We start from the raw sequence: 21,218 nt of genomic DNA on the forward strand, positions 1-21,218 counted from the left end.
ACAAGGCTCGCGCCTCCCCCTCTCTGCCCCTGCTCAGCATCTTCACATCTTCTCTCTCTCTCTCTTATTTTTTTTTTTTTTTTCTATTTTCCCCTTCTTAGATACATTATCAGGGAACATTCTGCTACCAATTGGCTTGGCCTTGGTCAGCGGTGGGTCCACCCTAGGTGAAGCCAAGTCCACTGGACAAAGGGGAAACAACTTCTCGCAGCTTCTTACAGAAGCTGCCACCATAGCCCACCCTCACTAAACAAAACCAACCCATCTGCAAAGCTTTAGAAGTGTTGGGCTGTCTCCAATGCAAGTGAGAAGCGCACGTGGCTCCATTTATAGGTCTGATGCAAGTGTTGCCTTGGAGCATGGCAGCTATGTAATTAACTTGTTCATATAGAGCAAGTCGCACGTATCCTGAGACCTGTCATCTCCAGAACATGTGTCTGGTGTATCCAGCACAACCAGTACACGCACTGTGGCATGTGGATCAGGAGGTCACTTGTGCATGGCTGGGAATTTAGGCATTGGGAAATCCCAGTCCTGCCACTACACTTCACAACTTAGTTCTTTTGTCGCGGAAGTAGGTTGGTAGTAGAGATGTAGACAATGCTAACCAGGGCTTCCCAGTGTTAAGCTAAATATAAAGCAACTTGATCATGGCAAGCACGTAAAAGGGTTCAGTAAATGTCTATATTGATTAAACTATTAACAAAAATAGCAAATCCCCATTACACTAATCATTATTATATTGTTTTCTTGTCCTCTCCTCCCCTGAATGTTTTTCCTAGAATACAATAAACGCATATAAGGGATATTTCTCACCTCAGAGGCCCTGGCTGTCTGAAACAGCTCGCAGCGTTCACTGTGGAGGTGAATAGTACCTGCACACTGGGGTCTGGCTTCAGTGGAGCCGTCTGTGCAGCTAAGCTCTGCTCAGGCGAAGAAAGTCTGGAGAAAAGTGCCCCAAAAAATGGAGAGAGACTGCTAGTAAAGAGAATGACAATACTTAGGAGTGTTTAACCCAGGGGAATGCTGTCTTGTTATCTTTTGACAGGCATACAGACATCCAGGAAGGAATGGTATCGGCTCGAAGATTTGCTATTAACATATTTTAAAATAGTGAAAGGATGTTTTCATGTAACCAGCTTCCCTCCATTTCTCCATCACTGCTAAAATTTTGGTTCTGACAGGAAATAATTTTACAGTGTTGCCCAAGAAAAACTGTTATATTTGAAATTCAATTCTGTGCTTTCTTAGAAAGGTTAAAAAAAATAGAAGTATTGCATTTAGAATCAGGAGGAAAGAGCAGGTCTTGAGCGATCAGTTGTTTTTGTTCTGAGTTGTATGGCAAAGGGTTTGGTGCTGAAGTTTTTCTTTAAATATAGTTATAGCTCAATTACTTTTTTTTTTAATGGCTCAAAGAGATCTATTGAAAAACATCTGTTGGAATTGTCTTTTCTGAAAATTTTCAGCAAAACAAGGGATATTTTCAGGGATTTTTGAAAATGTCTAATTTTAATGGCAGTATGGTTGGGGGACAGGGAGGGTGTCACAAAAGATGTTGCCAAAAATCTTTTGGCTAGGTTTGTAGGCTTTAAGAGCAAGTTACTTTTTTTTTTTTTTTTGGTTATACATTACTGATGAAACATTCAAGACTATTAAAGGAATTCAAATCCCTCATTTCCACTCAAATTAAAAGCAACTGGGCATTCAGATCTCTTAGTCAGCTTCAGCAGTCTAGAACTTCAGTGTTGGTTTGATGGAGCTACCTTGTGTTAAACACACTTTTAAGTGCAGGTATATTATAATTTATCTCATGGTGGTGTTGCCTCACAGTCATAATTTTATGCTTGTGCACAGTAGTTCCCATGGACTGGAAAGCTTTATAAACAAATGTAGGCCATCCCCAAGTTCTCACAAGCAAAACTTCCACTTAAGTCTTCAGGAGCTTTGCTCACATAATGTCTCTAGAACACTACCGCATATACAAGCAGGCGTCCTTTGAGTGAAGGTGATTTTGGGGGAAAAGCAATGGCCATGTAGCAGCCCACACACGTCCTCTGCAATAGTTTGGAGGAGAAAATTATGGTTATCAGGGAAAATTGGACAAGGTTATGTGCACAGAATGGGATTATGCACCAAGGGCGTTGACAAGTCTGGCTCAAAACGGGGTCCCAGCTAAAGGAAACGTTTCCCAGGACCCACTGCAGAATATATGGGTTTGGCATTATTCATATAATGAGTTACTTGCCAAATTTGTAAAGATTAAAACCCCAAGCTTTTCATTCATGAATTTTCTGCTTTAACATGTTCTCTCCCAATGCTTTGATGTTCTGGAATTAAAATGTTTGTTTTCAGCCTGGCTTGATATTAAGCTGGTTTAATGTCTTAGAGAAGCTGTTTTGAAAGCTTTCCTTTTTCTCTCTGGATCCAGTTCCCTGGGTAGGTGACATCTCTTATCATCAGTCAGACAGTTCTGAGTTGCAGCTTTAGATAATGAAAATCAAGCCTTAGCATTTTTCTTCACAGAAGAGTTCTTCCTTTATTTCCTTTCACCTCAGATTTTTTTTTTCTCTGTGCCTATGCCAGTGTGTACAGTACAGCATTGTACTGTACAACCCAAAATTTCAGTGTCTGTGTCCTCTTCCTTACAGATTAGACTTGCAAGGGAGTTGGAGACTGTCTCATGATTCAGGAGGTGCTTTCTGTCTCCATCTGCAGCTTTTCATTGTCCTGGGACTGAACTCACCACTCATAATTCTCCCCTGCCAGGAGTTTGGCACTGCTGATCCCAGCTATGCTCCTTCCCATAGCATCTTTTAATTGTGGCATGACAGTATTAACGTGTAGTGCGCCGTGGGTTTCCTTCCTGGCTGAAAGACATCGCAAGAGTTTTTAGCTCTTCACTGCTGTTCAATCATTTCCACTGACTTCATTCAGACTTTGCTGTTTTACCGCATCCCCTCTCTCATCACACCTGCATTGTATCGCTGCTGCTACAGCAGCCACTGGTGAACACATCGCAGTGGGGGTGACAGACTTTATTTTCACCTATATGTTCAAACTATAAAGCACGCTGTAGGTGCAACATATGTAGCACCTACAGCATGCTTTATAGCCCTGATCCGAAACTCAAAACGGTCAAAGCAAAGATGCTACTGAGAACTAAACACCTGAAGACAGAGTGTTAGAGCCAGGGACCCTCTCCCCTTTAGCAAGAAAAGATCAGACCAAGCAGTGGGGACACCATGGGAATCATCTCATTTGCTCTCTTACTCTTCCTTTTTTTTTTTTTTTTTTTTTTTTAACCCTGTCCTAAAGCCTGGATCAATAAATAGGGTGAATCACAGCAGGCTCTGGGTGCTTTGTCTCAGGCAGGGATGTTGGGGAATATGCCATTTCAGTTGTTCTCCTTGCCATGTGCTGGAGTAAATGCAATTCAGAGCCTGCAGCAGGCAAAATACAGGAATGGGAGAAAGATGATCCAGCAATGAACAACCTACAGGATATTTTTTGGGCTTGCCCTTTAAAAGGAACTACCATGCCTCTTAAATTCCAGCAAGATGCTGGAGAGCAGCTAATGCTCTGCTTCAGTGTTGGAGACTGAGCTGGCTGCTCTTATGTTTGCTAGCAATTGAAATCTGCTGCAGCTCTGGCTGCAGAGCTTGGAGGAATATTTACTCACAGCAGCAGGCTCCTAAAGCACTGCCTGTGCCCCCTTGCTGGGTGAGCCCAGCCCTTTGCTCTTCCAGCGATTTTGGAGGTAGTGCTTGCAGGGCAGACCTGAGCTCTGGATAAACATCCACCGCTGAAGCCAATGACAGACCCTGCAAAAGGTTTTATGTCAGTGTTTGTGTTAGTTATTGAATGCACATTTGGGTCACATCACTTATTCTGATGTGAGATCTGTGTATATGTGAACACACACCAGCGCTGACAGCTGTGGTTTTACAGCTGCTTAGGATGGTATGGGACAGCATCTACCAGTTAAGGGAAGACAAGCCAAATTCGGTTTGGTTTTGCCCCTCAGGCAGCTGGTTGTGTGTGTCTGTGCCCTGGGCTGGACTCCTTGGGGCCAGATTGGTGCAGAAAGGCAGCATCCTCGTCCCAGCAGAGGGAAGAGCTGCCGTTGCAGGAGATACTGGTTAGCTCTGTCAGGGGCATGTAACCGAGCTGTGAGTGTGCTACCTCACCTCTCAGTTTTTGGACTTCAGCGAGGGCACAAGGAGCTGCAGGCATCTCTTCTTCAGGAAAGTCAGGGCACAGTTCAGGGGGCAAAAGAGGATTGCAACACAGAGGGCTGTGAACAGAAAATTGCCACTGTTTCAACCACTAACCCAATAGCAAAAGAGAACATTAACATGTCAAAAAAAAAAAAAAAACAAACCTGAAAAAGGCATCTTCAGCACAGTCATTACGGGCTTTGGATTCCCTGAGCAAGCAACCCAGAGGCAGTGCTCCCTCATCCCAGTCTTACCCCAGCTCCCTTCCCACTGTGGGGACAGCAGGAAGGCTTGTGGGGGAAAGGGGCCCGCTCCCAAACTGAGCTCCCTCCACACTGAGCGCTGCACCCCTCAAATGCCAATTGAGTAATGGTAGCCAGTGGCAGGCATTTGGCAGGGTGTCCGTGGACGCTGGATCCCCCCAGTGCTGGCTGTCTGGGATCTGGAGCAGGGGCTTGTGGAAAGAAATGGTAGACCTGGCGATTCAGGGAGTTAAGTGACAGATTTCTTGGTTATTTACCCATCTACTTTTATGATGTACTCCACATCTCATAGATATCACCTGGGAAAGGAGGAGAAGATACCTACTTGTTCTGCTGTTTCACGAAGGAGAGCTTAGCTGCCTGCTCTTGCTGCCTTTTTTTTTTTTTTTTTTTCTTTTTGGGTCATTCTTCTTTCTACTAACAAAGGGACTCTCAGCCACAGTCATCACCTCCCTGAGGCCAGAGTCTGCCTCCTGTGCTGAGGCTCTTGCGAGCCTGAGGAACACCTTCAAATGGTGACAAGTCTTGCAGAGGAGACTTAGCATGAGACTAAATAGTACTGTTTGTAAGGCAAACAAATTAAGTCATGCTTTAATTAGCAAGTTATTTCTAACTGGGAAGTCTTCCTTCCTGTAAACGGCTAGGATGACAAACTTCTCCCAGTGAATGCTAAGGCAGCAGTATCTTCTGTGTGAAGCGCTCACCAGGTGGAGAATTTTTGCCATCAGATAAAGGCCCAGTGCTGCTGGCTACCGAATTGTATTTTGTTGATGGGAGCTGTGGGGTTTTATTTTCTTCCATACCGGACGGAGGGAGCTCAGGTGGTCCCTGGGACAGGGGGGGCTTTGCAGAGCTGAGTCTGCACATGTTGGCTCCGTGCTACCCAGGTAGTCGTAATTACAAGCCCAGCCTGGGAAAGCAAGAGCTTTCCAGAATATTAGCCAACGCCTTTGAACGCGTGTTTTAAGCTGCTCATGACCAGCCCTGGTGACGAGTGGCAACAAACAAGGACTTTTTTTTTTTTTAATGGAGTGTTGAAAACCATGCTAAGGAAAAAAACTTATCACCTAAAACATTTTAAAGAAGACATTTTCCCCCTCCTCTAGAAGTTGTCAGGGAAAAGCAGTATGTATTTGACTGCTACAAGTGGTTCCTACCTGGGGCCTTGAGAACCTTCTTCCATTTATAAGAGGTTTTTCTCTCAGGTAACCTGCGCGTGTCTGGTTCCTCTTCTTCCCATATCAGGATTGATGGTGTCTTCATCAGCCCATACATGCCTGCCAAATTAACAGGGCATGAGCTAAGTTAACCTGTACAGCTCATTCTTGAATTACATCATGATGATTCTCCGAAGATGTAACAGGTACAGATAAAATATTGCCACTTGCAACTAATTCTAATTAAAAACCTGAATATAACGAGCTTTATAGCAGCCATCGACACTGAGGAGGAGGGGAGCCATAACTTGCAAGACTTGCAACAGTAGAGGTAGAGCCGGCTGAAAGACAGTTATTCCTCCCTGCGCCCATTGAAATTTGTTATTACATATTCCATTGGATTTTAAAATATTTTTTTTTATTATTATTTGGTTGTTTGAAGTTATTTTTATGAAACTTTTGGAAACATTTCTGTCAGTTATACGAAGAGGCCGACAGAATAAATAGGAGAAAGCTCTGCTGTATGAACAACCTAGTGCACTTCAAAAGGCTCAGCAACACGCCGTGATGGCAGATTATTTGTAAAAGGACAAATCAATTTTATGAACAGGCAAACATTAGCAAATTACTTTTCTTAGAAGCAAAGCAAGCAAAGTATTTTCCAAGAAATACTCTTGAGGAAAAATCAAATGGCATTTATTAGAAACCATCACTCGCTGGGACTTGTTCTCTTTAAGGCACTTACTCCCTTCGTAACGGTCAGCCATTGCATCTGAATATCATACAGGGACAAATTCAAGTTTTAAAGTTTTCTGCTCTGTAGGGCAAATGAATCAGAACTGGGGCTTGTTTGTCTGTGGCGCAGTGGATAATCTTTGAGAGGGGATTTTTATCTGTTTGTTTACCTAGCTTCAAAACAGAGTGCCAAAGGGCTCTGACCCACAAAAATGCAGTGGGTGCTTAAGGGCACTTAAGTGTGCAAGTGTGTGCAAGAGGCTGTGCCAAGTTGTCTCCAGACGTGTACAGGAAAGTGTGGCTGCTGGTTGAGGAGGCGGTGAATTTCTGCTTGAGGAAAGAAGTGACCTGCCTTGCTTTAGGGAAAGAGAGATGGAATAAGATGTTGAGGAAAGTGTCTCCTTAGCGCTTTAGGGACAGCCAAAGGTAAAGCTCTGGGTGAATTTTTCTGGCCAAGAATCGGCCTTCTCTGTGCCATGTTTGCCAAGAGTTGCAAAGATATCTGGAACAAAAGGCAGCATGGGTGATGCTCGGCTCCTGCTATCTGTCTGTTCATACCTGTAATGGTGGCCCTGAGAAAAGTGACTTGGGCTGAACCTCTAATTCACACCTGTTCTGGACCCAACTGTCTATCCCATGTCTTAACTCATTATGTCATTCTCATATAACAGATAGTTATCATAGATCTCATTTATTGTATCTAATTAATAAAGTGCAATACCAGATGTACGGTGCCTACACTTGGGCTAACCGTGGTCCATGGCACATCCTTGTGAGGGTGGGCAGAAAGAGTCACCTCGTTCCCAGTCCTCTCTGCTCCAGCACTTTGCCTCTCTGCTTCTCAGAAATCTGTGATAAGACTTGGTCTTCTTTTACCTGCTCCCATGTTTTAGTTGCAGAGTCGATGCATTGCCTTGTTTTGCATCAGGCAGGGCAAATCCATAAGATTGACACAGACAGACACGACCTGTGCCCTGAAGCTGGTGGCACGAATAAGAAAATCTGCTAGAGACATCTAAAGAGAGATGCAGAGAGCAAACAGATGACGGTAGCATTCCTCTTGCCACCTCTCTTTCCGGCATCCAAACATTTGGGGACTTGGCTTCTGTTGTGTTATGGACTTTATTTTTAAAGGGTGTAATTTATTCTTATATTTCTGCCTGTATTTTTATTTTCTGGACCTTGTATAAATAACACTGAAGTCTGCTGTTCTTGGATGAATGGAGAAGAAGGAAATGGTCCCTTCCTTTAAGGTTTGCCACCTTAGTAGTAGTCAACTACTCCTAGCTGACTACTAAATTAGTCAACGCTGTATGTATGGTTATTGGAACTGTTTGGGAATTTTCCATCAGTCTGTTTACTCATTGGAAACTGTGGTCTCAGATTGAAACCAGGATGGAAATTCAAATCTCTGATAAGGACTAAAAGCTTTCCTGATTCTGTGTGAGTCTTGGGCAGCAAGAAAAGAGAGAAAATGTATTTTTAATACATGTAAAGATGAGAAACCGCAAAGGTGGCCCAGAGAGAAGGAGTGGAAGGGAAGTAACATGAAAGGAGTTTTAGCTTTATGTTGATGACATATCAATTAATTTCATGATGACCACTTAGTGGGGGAAACAAGGCTCTAATGGAGGACAGACACTTGGACTTTTACAGTAAAAGGGTGTTTCAAATACGCAATGGATTTGGAGGGGCTGGAAGAATCAAAACTTTACGGACTACTACATTTTGGCACAGCTCCAAGGCTTTGATGGACTTGTGTGGTGTGTATGTTGTGTTTCCACCTTTAGGATAAGGCAAGGTGTAATTTAACAATGCCGAGACCTATAGGGCAAAGCCTGTGGGGAAATGGGAACGCAGTTAGGTGGAGCGCCAGTTAGGCATATGGGCGTAAATGTCTGCTTTAAGCATGGGGAATGGTTCTCTGATGACTAATCTTTTTTTATGGGAGGAAATCCAATTATTACTCATTATTTTAAATAACTGTTTGTTACTCATCAGTCCGTTGCTTTAAAAAGTTATCTCCATCTAGTCTGGGGGTAGAAGTTAATACTACCTAGTGCAGCTATTCGGCAGGATCATTTCATATCAGACAGCTCATAGGTTTCAGATGATTTGACCAAACCAGAGCAGTGAATACTTAAGAATAATAACAAATGTAGTTCCAGAAACTAGGGGAAACTGTCCAAGAACAGAAGAAAGGCTCTGTTTTTTGGACAATCTCTTCATAACAATCATTTGACTAACTGTCAAGCATCAAGCCTAAGAGGTTTTAATCATATGCTTTTATAATTCAATAGACCTGAAAAACAGGTTGATTTTATTATTTTTATTTTTTTTTATTTTTTTTTTTAAAAACCTCTGGTGGCAGGCTGTTGCCTGGTCTAAACTGGTGCAAATTTTTGAAGACAATATTACTAAGTCAACCTACCCAGGGGTGAAATTCAGCTCCATGCTGGGATTTCTACGAGCTCTAGTAAAACAACATGTACCTGTGGGACATCTCCTCCCAGAGCCTCCCCAGGGAACCAGAGGAAAAATTCAGTGCCAGCATTGAAGCTACTGGGGCTGAGCTGACCATGAGCCCAGCCAAGTCCGCTGCGCTGCAGCAAGGAGAACTGTGTAGAAGAGTTTATTCCTGCCCACCTTCTCCTACTGAAAATGCCACAGCAATTTTTCTGTGTTACCTGGGAGTTTGCAGCATAATAAGTGCTGGGAAAACAGCTTGTCAGTTGGATGGAGAATTTCAAGAGAGTAGATTTAAAATAAATAATCTGCTCAGAAATTTGGTAATAAAATAGAAAATTTATTTATATGTATCAGGGAAATACATAATGATCATATACAGAAGTATTCAATTTTTATGCACGTTCATTAGTACATAAATTAAGTCTCTAAGCATATGTTTTAGAACTGCTCAGAAGTTTTCCGTCTCCAGAAAACATGGGAACATGTTTTCCCATGTAATATGGGAAGCCAGAATTGCAGAAACCTTTCCTTTCACTTGATTCCCTTTCCCTGTCAAAACTGTCCTCTGGAAAACTTTCCTGAAGGCTTGAGGTGAGGGGTGGAGTAAAAAAAAAAACAAAACAGGTGTACGCACACTCCAAATACTCTTTCTGACAAACTGCCTTATTTCAAAGGGAGAAACAGGTCTGCAGAACTCTGAGCTCTAGTCCTGATATTTTTCCAAAATATCTATCTGCTTGGAAGCTGTCTGACTCTGGTTAATGTAAGACAATGTTTCTAAATTGATGCAAAGTTAAGCTCCTGTTTGGGACATCTTAAAATTAGCATAAAGCTTATGTCGCATCTGTGAATATTTCCAATGACTTACGTAATCAGAGATTATAGCATCGTGCATGAGTGATGAATAAATAGTTTGCCAGATAACTTTGTTTTTATTTTACATTGCATCTCTAATCCTACCACTGCAATTGCATGAAAATGTGTTGATCGTTTGTTGCAAGAACGACATGTCATAAATACGGATATCTTTCTTGTGATCTCTAAAAATAATCTTCAGTCTTGTGTGGTTTAATGATTGATGAAGCTTGGAAATGAAACCCTTGTCTGGGATTTGTTGTAAGATAAACTTACACCACAGGAGTAAAATTCGCATGAGCTAAGCGGGGGCAGCGTGAGGAGGGTGTTGCTTTAGGATGCTGAAGGCGGCTTCTGACAGAATTTAGAAGCCAGTATAATATAAGTATCCAAATATTTGGGCTTTGTTTCTTTGGTTTGGGTTTTGTTGGTTGTTTTTTTTCTTTTTTCTTTTTTCTTTTTTTTTTTTTTTTTTAAGAAATGATCTATTTTTGTTCCTGTCATCTGCAAACATAAGATTTGGAAGAAAACAGAAATGGTCATGGCAGCATATCGCTCTTTCACCTCCTTCTCTTTCCATAATATTATTCACATGGCCAGTATTAGTGGTGAGCATGGCAACGTGTTCTGAATGCAGGCAAATAAAATAACCGACTTCTACTATATAGCAGACCAATATGCATTTTTTTAATTATTGTGTAAAGATCTTGGTTTGCAAACAGAAATCCGCCAGCCAGCAATAACCAGATAAACAAAGCGCTGATGTGCACAGCGGGGCTCGCAGGTACCTGTTGCGTTTCACAACAAACCGTTCACAGCTCAGCTCCCACTTTCCCTGCCCACGTCTTTCCGCACGGCTGGCTGCCTGGTTTGTTCTTTTGAAATCTTGATGAAGTTCTCTCGCCTATAAAATACAGGTCAGGCTAGCTGACCGGAGTGATCGTTGCCAGGATTAAAACTCATGATCCTGCAGAGTCCTGAGGACTCTGCACAGGATCCAAAATGCCAGCCCTTTCCAGCACGTAGCCTTCCCCTCGGTCCGGCAGCAGCAGGCAAGAGTGTTGTCAGCATCAATGTGATGTGGAGGACGGAGGTTTTGAACCCGAAAAGGCTCTGCCCACTGGCAACGAGCGAGGGACGGGGACGGAGGAGGAGAAGTGTTGCTGCAGCTTTTCTGGATTGTGTAACTCTTTAATCGTGTGGGTTTATGTGTACGTCCAGGGTGCTTGGCTCTTGGCAGAGTAGTTTTCTGTTGAAACAAGAGAATTGCAAAAGCACCTCAGGGAACTGAAAACTGGTCTCCCATAAAATGTCCAGAGGTGTTGGCATAGCTCTTTTTGGAAAAAGGGAAAAAAAAAAGCACATCAACTATAGATGATGCACAGATTCTTAAGTTCAAAAAAGCAGCTTTGAATGGGAAGCTCCCCTTCATCCTAAAATAAATAGCTCTTCCCAACATATAGTTTCCAAATGAGATGTGTTTTCTCTGAGTTGTTATGTAGCCCTGATGGCTGCTCTATCAGAGTGCTTCTCTAGTTTTGATAAATCCTCAAGAGATAGGAAGGCAATATAGTTGCAAACCAATTTTTTCAAAGACTTCTGGATAACCTATATTAAAGGCAGAAAAGCATAGCTACAAAAATTAATCCTTTGACTCATAACTCCAATAGTCATTTGCAGCCTGGAAAATGGCCTGATTTGTTCAAGGTGGCCTGCAGTTGTAGCTGAGTGGAGTTAAATAATGCAGCACTTCTTAAAATTGCATGAGTATATGATTTTGTTTGCTTTAGTCATTCATAATTCCTACTCCCTTGTAGTTTATTGCAGTCAATGATTATTGCGTCTGTTTGACCCTCCCCTGAAGTGGGAATGGGAGGTTGTTGTGACTCCTCCTTGCTCGTGCCGTGCACTAAGCTATACTGCCGCAAAAGAAAGCTCAGCTTTCCCTCTGTTGTGAAGGAAACGTTGTGAGGAGTGACTGTATGGCCTAACGTTTTATCGTGAGGTGACTGTGGCAAGGAAAAGTGAGTGAGGAAAGGTTACTTTCTAATATAAATCATGGAATGATTTGGCTTGGAAGGCATCTTAAAGATCATCTCGCTCCAACCCCCCAGCCCTGGCAGGGACACCTTCCACTGGACCTGGTCGCTCAAAGCTCTGTCCAGCCGGGCCTTGAACGCTTCCAGGGATGGGGCATCCACACCTTCTCTGGGCAACGTGTTCCAATTGACCATATTGGCATCTTTAGGAAGTGAAAATTTCTACAATGTGTCTACCGCACAAAGGAGCGGTTCAAAGATCTCTGTCTCCTGTTCAGGCCCGCCATAGGGTCTTGCTTTCTGGATCTCTGGGTCACAAGAGTGCCTCCATGGACTAAACTGTATGAGTAACTGAAGGAGAGGTGCAAGGCAAATGAAAGCACCAGGAGCATCTACCACTGCAGAAACAGCTTGACCTTTAGAAGAGGTGGAGACTGTCCAAGAGGCCATGGGGCTGCTAGAAGCCTTGATACTTCAGTGCTCTCTATAGTTCTGCCAGCATCCCAGTACCAAGCGTTGAGCAAGCGACTGCAGCTGCGTGCACCCAGCCTTGCCCAGGATTAGCTGTACTTGCCACTGCTGGCGTTGCTGCCCTCACAGCTCTGCTCAAAGAAGAGATTGCGATGTGTAGAATAAAGCAATAAGCTGGATTAACTAAACCTACCTATTTAAATTGATCGAATCGATTCAGGTGATCTTGCCTGGGCTGATTTAGGAAGAGGTTATGAAAGCCACTCTGCCAGTAGCATCACGGGGATGAGAACAGATGGCTGAGGATGACAGTCCGTCCATTATCTCCCACTGGTCTAGCTGTCTGCACGGGGAGCTTTCTCCAGGCCCTTTGGAGTCCTTGGAACAAGGTTCAGACACAAGCACTTCCCACTGGTCTGAAACACCATGGTGAAGTGTGGGGTGAGAAAGGGTTTCTCAGATATGGGACCTAAGGTTATTTAGGAATTAAGGTTATTAGTTTGCATCAGTTATTTCTCTACTTGTGAAAAAGGAATTGCCCTGCCTATCTAACAGATAGGAACAGAGAGAAGCTGCTAAAGTACCAAAGAATCCAGCAGCAGTCATGTCTTAGCTGAAATTCAAGTACAAGAAATTAAATTCTAACCCTGTGAAAATCAGCAGGACTTTTGCAAGCAACTTCAGGAGAGCTGAGATCTGAATGAACACAGGAGGCTGTGCTGTGCAGCCAGAAGCATTGCTCACGTCGAGAGCGGAAACCCAAGGCGTTACAGAGGAATGGGAGAAAAACCAGGAAAGAGAAAGTAGGTGGAAACAACTGGGATGAATGATGGGTGGCAGCACAGTATGAAATACTATGAGAAGTGGGAGAGAGTGGAGAAAAGTGTGACAGGGTGGTGGGTAACAAATTTTGGTCCCTGTAGTAAAAGTAGGAAGGAAAGTTGGCAGATCCCCGCAGGTGCTCTGCCATTGTGGCTGCCCTGTGCACTTCAGTGGGGATCCACAGACCCACAGGTGTTATAAAGTTTCTCAGAGCTTGGCCTGGGGTGTAGAAAGACCTGAGGGACATTAAAGACACCAAAAGAAGACAGGATCTCTTAAGACACTGAAAGTGTTTTGCGTCCAGCTAAAGAATAAGCACAGTTTGAATAATCTCTGAACCATGAGAAAGGCTGACTAGATGTGAAACAGAGGTTTCTCCGTTCGGTCTTGTCCTTGCAGTTTAATTTGGGGAGCTGAACTCCGTGCAGACTGGCAGGGCAACGTCACCTGACAGCTCTTCCTGGCAAAGCCCGAGGCAGCCAATCTTTGGGCATGGCGCAGTAAATACCGATTTCACTGAGCCCCGTGTCTGTTGTGCTTGTGTGTGTGAGTAGGTGAACCCCAAGGTACTGCAGCCACGGAGGCTACAGCAATTTATCAGACTGGGTCAGGTTGCTGTCTGTTGGATCTCACCCATCTCCACTTTTTTTTTTCTCTCCCCTCCTTGCCCTGCCCCACCCTCTCTGCAGTCAATCCTGAAAGTCGTGAAGCAACTGCCAGCATTTCCATGCAAGGTGCCCAAAGAGCAACACGGCACAGCAGTTTCTCAAGCAGCTCAATCCCAGAGCACGTGGATACGATGCCAAGAGCTTTTGCAATATCTGATAGCATGAGCTCAGCTAGTGGAGGTGAGCAGTTAAGATTCCTCCTCTCCCCTTTTTGCCCCCTATCTCTCTGACATCCTGGTCACAGAGAAAATTTAAACATCTGATCTAAAGGCACCAAAAGCTAAAAGCCAGAAGAACTCAAGACTTTGTATGACCCAAGTTAAGGTATCATAAAACATATGAATTTGGAAGGGGGCTGACTTGCATTTCTCTGTGTATTTGTGTTATGATCTCTTTAGACTTTATAGCACCTTATTCATTCGTACTGCCACCACAAAATAAAGGTGTTGGCCCACCTGAAGATTTGAGTCTCTAGGCCTGTGCTAGAATAAAAAATATATTATTTTGGTTGTCAGAAGTCTTTTAATTCTAAAAGGAACTGTGACTAAAGGGGTCCTGTCTCCATTGTGTTACTTTGAAAGGCATTTAGGATGCATTTCAAAAGCTGTGTTTATATCAAACAAGTGTCTTTTTACTTACACTAGCAAAGATATAATGATAAAAATTTCCTATGGGGACAAGTTATTTTTAAAAAGTTCATAAAAACTAGCACGGAAGTTCCATTCTTTGCAAACCAAAAATTGCATACCTGTAAAGTGCGTAAGAGAAATTTTTAAATGGAGAAAGTTGTATAAAGTTTCTGCCGTGTCTTGTCCCTACAGCACAAACTCTCTTCTCTCCTTGTCTAGATCCTGGTGACCAAGCTGCATGTTGCATGCATGGACCTACCAATGTAGTCTTTCGATTTGGTTTAAATTGTTTTATTATCAGTCAGTTGGTGGTGGTGTTCGTGTTCACCCCACCCATGCCAAAAATCTTGCAGAATAAATGCCAGCACTCACTCGAAACTGTTAAAGAAATCTAAGAAAACTCTGAGGTTTCTCTTTTTTTTTTTTTTTTTTTTTTTCTTCCTCCTCCGCCCCCAACACAGGCCTTTGATCTGCCATGCAACTGGGTCAGCACTTGGGAAATACATTTTAACATCCCCATCTGTGATGTGAATACTATGCAGGAGATCCTGAATGTAAAACCTCATGGATCCTGCAGCAGAGTACAGTGATCAAAGTAATCAAAAGCAAAGAACACAGATATCACTGAGCGAATGGGGAGGATGTAAGGCACTTCTGGTCTGCTGGATGCTTCAGAGGAGAAAAGCAGTGTGAGATAACTGTGCTGTTGGGTCCCAAATAGCCACAGTTAGCAGCAGGTATTGACTAGCATTCCCTCCCGCCTCTCTGAAGGGTCTCTGCAGTAGGGGAGGTTTTGGGTGCATGCTCTGACTTCCAAAATGTCCTTCCTCTGCAGAGCCTGGGAGTACAAAAAAAAAAACTTTCAGTGCTGGGCAGGAATGTGAAGGATCTTGTGTGTCATGATGAGATGTGGATGTTCTCAGAGATCTCTGCTCAGTGTGAGCAAGCAGAGAGGCTGCCCTGGGGACACCTCAAAGGAAGCCACTGAGAGAAGAGCAAGGAGGGAGAGGGATGGAGAAGCTGGAGAAGGAAGGAGACAGCATGAGGAAACAGTAAGAGAGCATCACTGCTCAGACACGCCTTAGGTAGGTTCACAGTAAAGTTCTCTTCTCTTGTAAACCTGTAACCCTGTGGGCAGTGAGGTTACAGCCCTGACGGCTGAGGCTGAGTTTTCTGTCACTCCCAAGAGGTGTAAAATTATGGCTGTGAGGACAGAGACTCCTGGAAAGCAGAGCTAATTCAGCTGGGGCGTAAGCCAGCCTGCCCATTGGCACCCTTCATCTGGCACCTAGAAAGAACCAGGGATATTTCCCAGCAGAAGTGCTTACAGCCATCCCCTCGGTAAGACACTTGCCTCATGCTGTCCCAGGTGAGCTCAGCAGGTTGCTTTCAGTCCCGTATCCCCGCAGAAGTGATGGCAGAGTGGTTCAGAAAGACAGTCCCAACGTGCCAGCCAAAGCTCTGAGCTGGCTGTTTTCTTATGAATCCCACCACAGGCAAGAAGCCAAGAGGGACCTCAGGTTTTTTAATGCAGAAGAGGTTAAAAATCAGACATGTTCCTTCATCTCAGGTCATTGTCCAAGTCTCTGCTCCCCCTTGTTCATCCCTGTGTTTTCTCCCCAGCGTGAGTCCAGCCCTCTGTGCCTTGGTGGGACCTTCTCCCCCTCGTTCCTTGGCCTACCTTGCCTTCCTCCAGGGACTGGGGTCTACTGGGGCCTTTCACAGCCACCAGAGCAGGCTCTTTCCCCTGGAAAAATCAAAATTTTTGTTTTGCACAACAAAATGCAATGCGGTTAGAGCATTATAACCCATTTCCTAAAGCATTCTAGCCTCCCTCATTTGCTGGTGAACTACAATCACCTCACAATCTCGTGCTGTAGACGTGCTCAACTTTAGGCACAACCCACAAGTTTGCCCTAAAAAATTACCTTTCAGGGATAAGTGGTTTTCTATGAAGGTTTTCATTGTCTTCTGATACTCGTCTTCAGTCATGTGGAGCTGGGCTACCTCCATGTTTGAAGAGCACTCTTCTTCTGTAGCTGTCCCCTCCTCTTGAGGAGGCCAGTGCGCAGCAGACACCCTGAAACCTGCTTTATTCAGGTTCCTTGCAAGCATCCTCCCAATGGAGCTGTTGGACACGAGAATGACAATTGCTCTCCCTTTCACATCAATACTCCTTTCCACAATGCCGAAGGAGAAGATGATAATGAAGCAGGTCAAAATTGCGATGGAAATGCACACAAAGGCATAAAAGAGGCAGGAAAGGGTCATCGCAAGAAATAAGTCTACGGCCAGCAAGAAGAAACGCTGTAAGAGGAAAATCATCGTTAGAAGGATTAGCCGCCGCCTCCTCGCTCGCAAGCAAGCTGAGAAATCTGCTAGGAGTCACTGCGTGCGACCACGCTGTTATAAAGCCAGGGAGTGTTGCAAAATGTGCGGAGGCAAGTCAAAACCCCGCGGGGAGGATGAATCATTATCTGGGATAGAGCAACAACGGAGATTTTCAAGCCGTGTTTTCAGGAGAGAGCAGTGCTGTGCTTGTCTTGGCTTTGCTGTGCACTTGGATGCTCTGCTAGGCTGGAATTTAAGGATTCATTTGGTAAGGGCATTTCATCATCTGTCGCCTTTAGGGCCAGTGGTGTATATAGCTTATTTTGGAGCAGCCAATTTTAAGAGATTTCTTGAAGTAGTGTGTGCATGGCATTGGGAAACCACGGAGTAGAATTAATCTCCGTATCTGCTTGGCGTGCTACGACTCTTAAATTTTTACCGCTCTCTCTACTGCTGTAAAGCGGCCGATTTCAGTAAGTCTGGGAAAGGACACAAGCGGACGCAGAACTGGGAACCTTGCCCCACGCAAGCAGCTCTTGTTCCGCTGTAAAACATGCGGCGCAGGAGCACGCTGCTGCCTGGCTGTAGGGACTGCCTCGCCCCAGGAGGAGTTCCTTTGCATCACAGATGAGAGAAACGAACTGGGCGCTGGAGAGAGAGTGGGTTTTTTTTTGACTGAGGACAGAGATTATGGGGAGGGTCCCACTATTTCTCAGGCCAACAGAGCAGTGTCATGGCAAGGGGTGTATTTATCCCTGACTGCAGCAGTGCCCTCTGCGCATGGAGCACAGCAGGGAAGAGCCCAGCAGGCTCAGGAAGGAGCCTGGCGAAGTTAAATTCTGCAGTATCAAGGGTCAGCTAACCTCCAGCAGCTGGTCAGGAGGGAAGCTCCCATGTAAGCTCGCAGCTTCCCAACTGCCAGCTCTCTTACTGCTTTCTCTGAACCAGCCACTGAGGTTAGAGGCAAGACCTTGCCTTCTTTGTCAGGGTGGAGGTGCTGCTGATCACCACTAAAACCTCAGGGTCAGAACCTCCTCTTTAAATAGTACCTTCCTTCCCCTCCTCCTTTTTATTTTTAGTGTGGATCAATGTAAAGGGTCCGCCTGAAAAGCATGATCTATGCGTGTTTTACTAGTCCTTCTTGTTTGTTTTCCGTGCGAACGTGCAGGTCCCATCTCACAGATTGACAGCACTGTGCTATCACAGCAATCCAGCTCTGGGTGCTTCTGGGACGGAGTTGCCACAAGCTGCACCCCAAAACCACCCTGCAACCAGTCTGTGGTGGAAGAGGACTACCTGCACAGGTTATTTAGCAGAAAGTGGGTGCCACCTCTATTCCTGGGCAAGGAGCTGTGACTGTGAACACCTGTGCTTCGTGCCGACGGGGCGGGAGACACATTCTGAGCCAGGAAAGCACGCGAGGTCCCTCCTGGGACCTGCTGCGGGGCTGGGCAGGGAGAGCGTGCAGCGAAGCGGGCTGGCCGCCTGCTCGGGTGAGAGGAACTGCGGGCACAGGTGGGTGCCACAGCCTGGGTGCTGTGCTGTGCTGGAGGGTGGCTGCTGGCCCTCGACACCAGTGGTTTGGCATGCGTCTCACCTGCTCGAGGCGTGAGCCGGGCAAGCTCCTGGCAGTAGGAGGGTATCTGCCAGGCTTCCAGTCAGCAGCCTGAGTCTCCTCTATCCTCAGCCTTGGCTAGAACGAGTTTATGGTCCTTTTCACTGCCAAAAAAAAAAAAAAAAAATCCAAACCCTCACCTTTGCAAGAGATGAGTTTGCACCCCCATCCTTGCTACACTGAGCACAAAATGTCTCCATGTTGCTCTAAATATTGGAGCCTTAAGGTCAGCCTAAAATGCAGGACAGGGGAGCTCTGTGCTGGCTTTAATTGCCCTGCTCCGTCCCCAATTTATTTTAACGTTCACCTGTCAGCGTTGCAGGCTTGAGGATTTCCTTGCTACACTTGAGGCCGATTAATTTGGGGAAGCGCAGTCCTGTGTTTGAGCGCAAGGTTGATTGATGGTCCCAGGCGGCCAGGATTCGCTTTACGGTGAGGTGAAGCGTGCCTGGTACTTAGGTGTGGGTTTTTTATTTTGTAAAAAACTGGGGGGGGGGGGGGGGGGGTGGGTGTGATTCCCCTGCCCCCCGCCCCCCGTAAATATAATTTTTGAGGGCTTCTCAAAGGAGGGAAGGGGTAAAACTCCTCTCCCGCCCGCGGGGATGCCGCTGCCGGTCCCCGCCCGCCTCCCGCCCTGCGGGGCCGCCTCCGCCGCGAGTCGGGAGGGAGCGGGGCCCCGCGCAGAGCCCCCCGCCGCCCGCGGCGCCATGGCGCCACCTGCCGGCCGGAGCGGGGAGCTGGCAGAGGCGCTGGGAAAGCCGGGGTGCCCCGCCTGGCTGCCCCCCCCCTCGCCCATTTTGGGGGTCCCCGCAGGCCCGGGTCACCCCGCTGGAGCCAGCAGCGGCTGCAGCAGGGCGGTAGCTCGGTGGCTGCCTCCGCCGCCAGACCGACACCAGCAGCTCTGGAGATGGGTGGGGGGCGCAGAATGGGTTGATGGGTTGACCCATCCAGTCTTCCCCAGAAATTCAGTTCTCTGCCTTTAAAAGAAGCAAACCAGCAGCTCTATAGAACCACTGCAAAAAAAAATATTTTTATCTTTCCTAAGGAATAATTTCTCTGTTCAGTGGTTCCTCTTAGTCAATGAATAAACATTAAAATGAGAGGCTCTAGTGTGGGTCAAGAAAACACTTCAAAAGCAGTGATTTTTTTTTTTTTCCACTCCTGTAACGTCTGGGAACAGTCAAGACCTCAGGCCTGCCCTGGGTTTTATCTTGCCATATTCATAAGCATAAAGATATCGTGCCAGTAGGTGACCTGTGGGGCAGCAGCGACATGTCCACTAGCTCCACTGCTGGCTGTCACCCAGCTTGAGTTTTGCACTATAATTACAAAGCTAACTCCTCCAAGGGTTTCTGCTGCATCCTTTCCTAAATATGATTAACCCTTGGGATGCTACATCATTTTACTCAGCAGATTCTTGTTTTCAGGCCTGTTCAAGAAATTACTGATTAACGCTCTACTTCTGCATGGGGTTTGCTGTTTCTCATGTTAAGCAAGAGTATTAAATGACTACGTCTGCGATGTGAGCTAAGCTATGGAGTCATTCCCTCAGGTTTGCTGTTCCCCTCAGAGAAGGCATCTGGTTGCTTTCAGCAGTGTGATTTGGGATTTTCCCTGGGGGAGAGGAATTTGTATGCTGGAGATCTCGCAGTGGGCTTAGTCCATCTGATTACAGCTTCTTCCACAAATTGGTGTATTAGAATAAGCAGAAAGAAAGTCAACCAGAAAGTCTGTATTTGGGTCAGGTGAATTCAATAGCAGCTGCTTGAGAGGGAGAAAGAGACCTAGGCAGAGGAGCAGTGATTTTGGGTAAGGTTGCTGCCATAGCACTTCACCGTGCCTCAAGCTTGGCCTTTCTGCCAGTGCTGGACAAGGGGTTCCTGCCAGTGTTATGGCAGCCACAGCACCAGGCTAGCTGCAGGGAGAGACAGGCTCCGATTCAACATGGGCTTTTTGCTTTGCAAAAGGTCTCCAGGTGAAAATCAACTTCTGCTCACTCGTCTTGTAGGATGACTGGAAATTGTTGTCATGGGAGAACAGGCATCTGCTTTGGCCACTGGGATTGACGCTTGTTTAAGAATATAAACAGTGATCTTTCGGAAAGGTTAGATTAGCCTTTATTTGGGGCTTGCCAAAACTGCTGTCCACCAAAAAAAGGGGACAACAACTTTGTGGAGGTCCAGTGTCTGTCAACTGGGGCTTGATTTGGCCATGTGGTTCAAAATGCCTGTTATAGGGAGCTGCATATTTTTAAAAATCTTGAGAGTGCAGTTAAACTGTATAATTAGAGAGACTTACCTTAAACCTCTTTTAAGCAGATCCTAAAGCTCTGCATATTTTCTGATCAATACCACCATTGCATTCCTGACGCTACTAACTGAGGAATAAAAAGTGATGCTTTTCCTAAAAAGTGTATCCTGAAGTCAGATCTCCAGGAGGCTTGGAAGCTTTACACCATGGGGCTTTCAGTCACCTGCTGGGGACCGAGGTTTCAGGGCCAGTACTGTCTTCTTTTGGTCTTTCCTCTGCTGCCCACATTATTCTGGGCAAAAATGAAAGGCTTCTGAAGGCAAGAGAAAATGGAGCTGGAAAACACGAGTTGAGGGGCTAATCACCCTCGTAACTCAGCAGCGTTGCTACTGGGGCAATTTATTCTGCTGCTAGCCATGGATGTTGGTTGAGCTGTGCTCCATGCTGAGCTTGGCCTATTTTTCTCTCTTTGAAAAGAGAATACACAAATAGAAATCATACATTTTCATTTTATGAAGGAAATAATTTCAATAATGTTAAATTTTATGTTAATTTTACAATTATTTCCCTACATTTTGGGTTTATTCTGCTGAGGAAGTTGAGATACAAACTTATTTTTTGTGAGTAGGGCTGTACTCCAGAGAGTTTCAAAGATATGAGAGCTAAAAGGCAAGTGTGGTGAGAGCCATCAGGGTCC

The 21,218-nt window shown here is 45.3% G+C and overlaps 1 protein-coding gene across 1 annotated transcript; it reads right to left on the bottom strand.

Moving 5' to 3' along the window:
- Nucleotides 1-2,758: 2,758 nt before the first annotated feature.
- LOC147601467 (uncharacterized) lies at nucleotides 2,759-16,650 on the bottom strand. Its single transcript, XM_086743215.1, has 4 exons — nucleotides 16,254-16,650; nucleotides 5,638-5,757; nucleotides 4,188-4,294; nucleotides 2,759-2,863 (listed from the first exon to the last, which is right to left on the bottom strand). The coding sequence occupies exons 1-3, from the start codon at nucleotides 16,648-16,650 to the stop codon at nucleotides 4,191-4,193; spliced, it is 621 nt and encodes a 206-aa protein (XP_086599341.1). The 3' UTR covers nucleotides 2,759-2,863; nucleotides 4,188-4,190.
- Nucleotides 16,651-21,218: the final 4,568 nt, after the last annotated feature.

The sequence above is a fragment of the Chlamydotis macqueenii genome, chromosome 3 (assembly GCF_036417535.1).
Source record: "Chlamydotis macqueenii isolate bChlMac1 chromosome 3, bChlMac1.mat, whole genome shotgun sequence".
Taxonomy (NCBI): Eukaryota; Metazoa; Chordata; class Aves; order Otidiformes; family Otididae; genus Chlamydotis; species Chlamydotis macqueenii.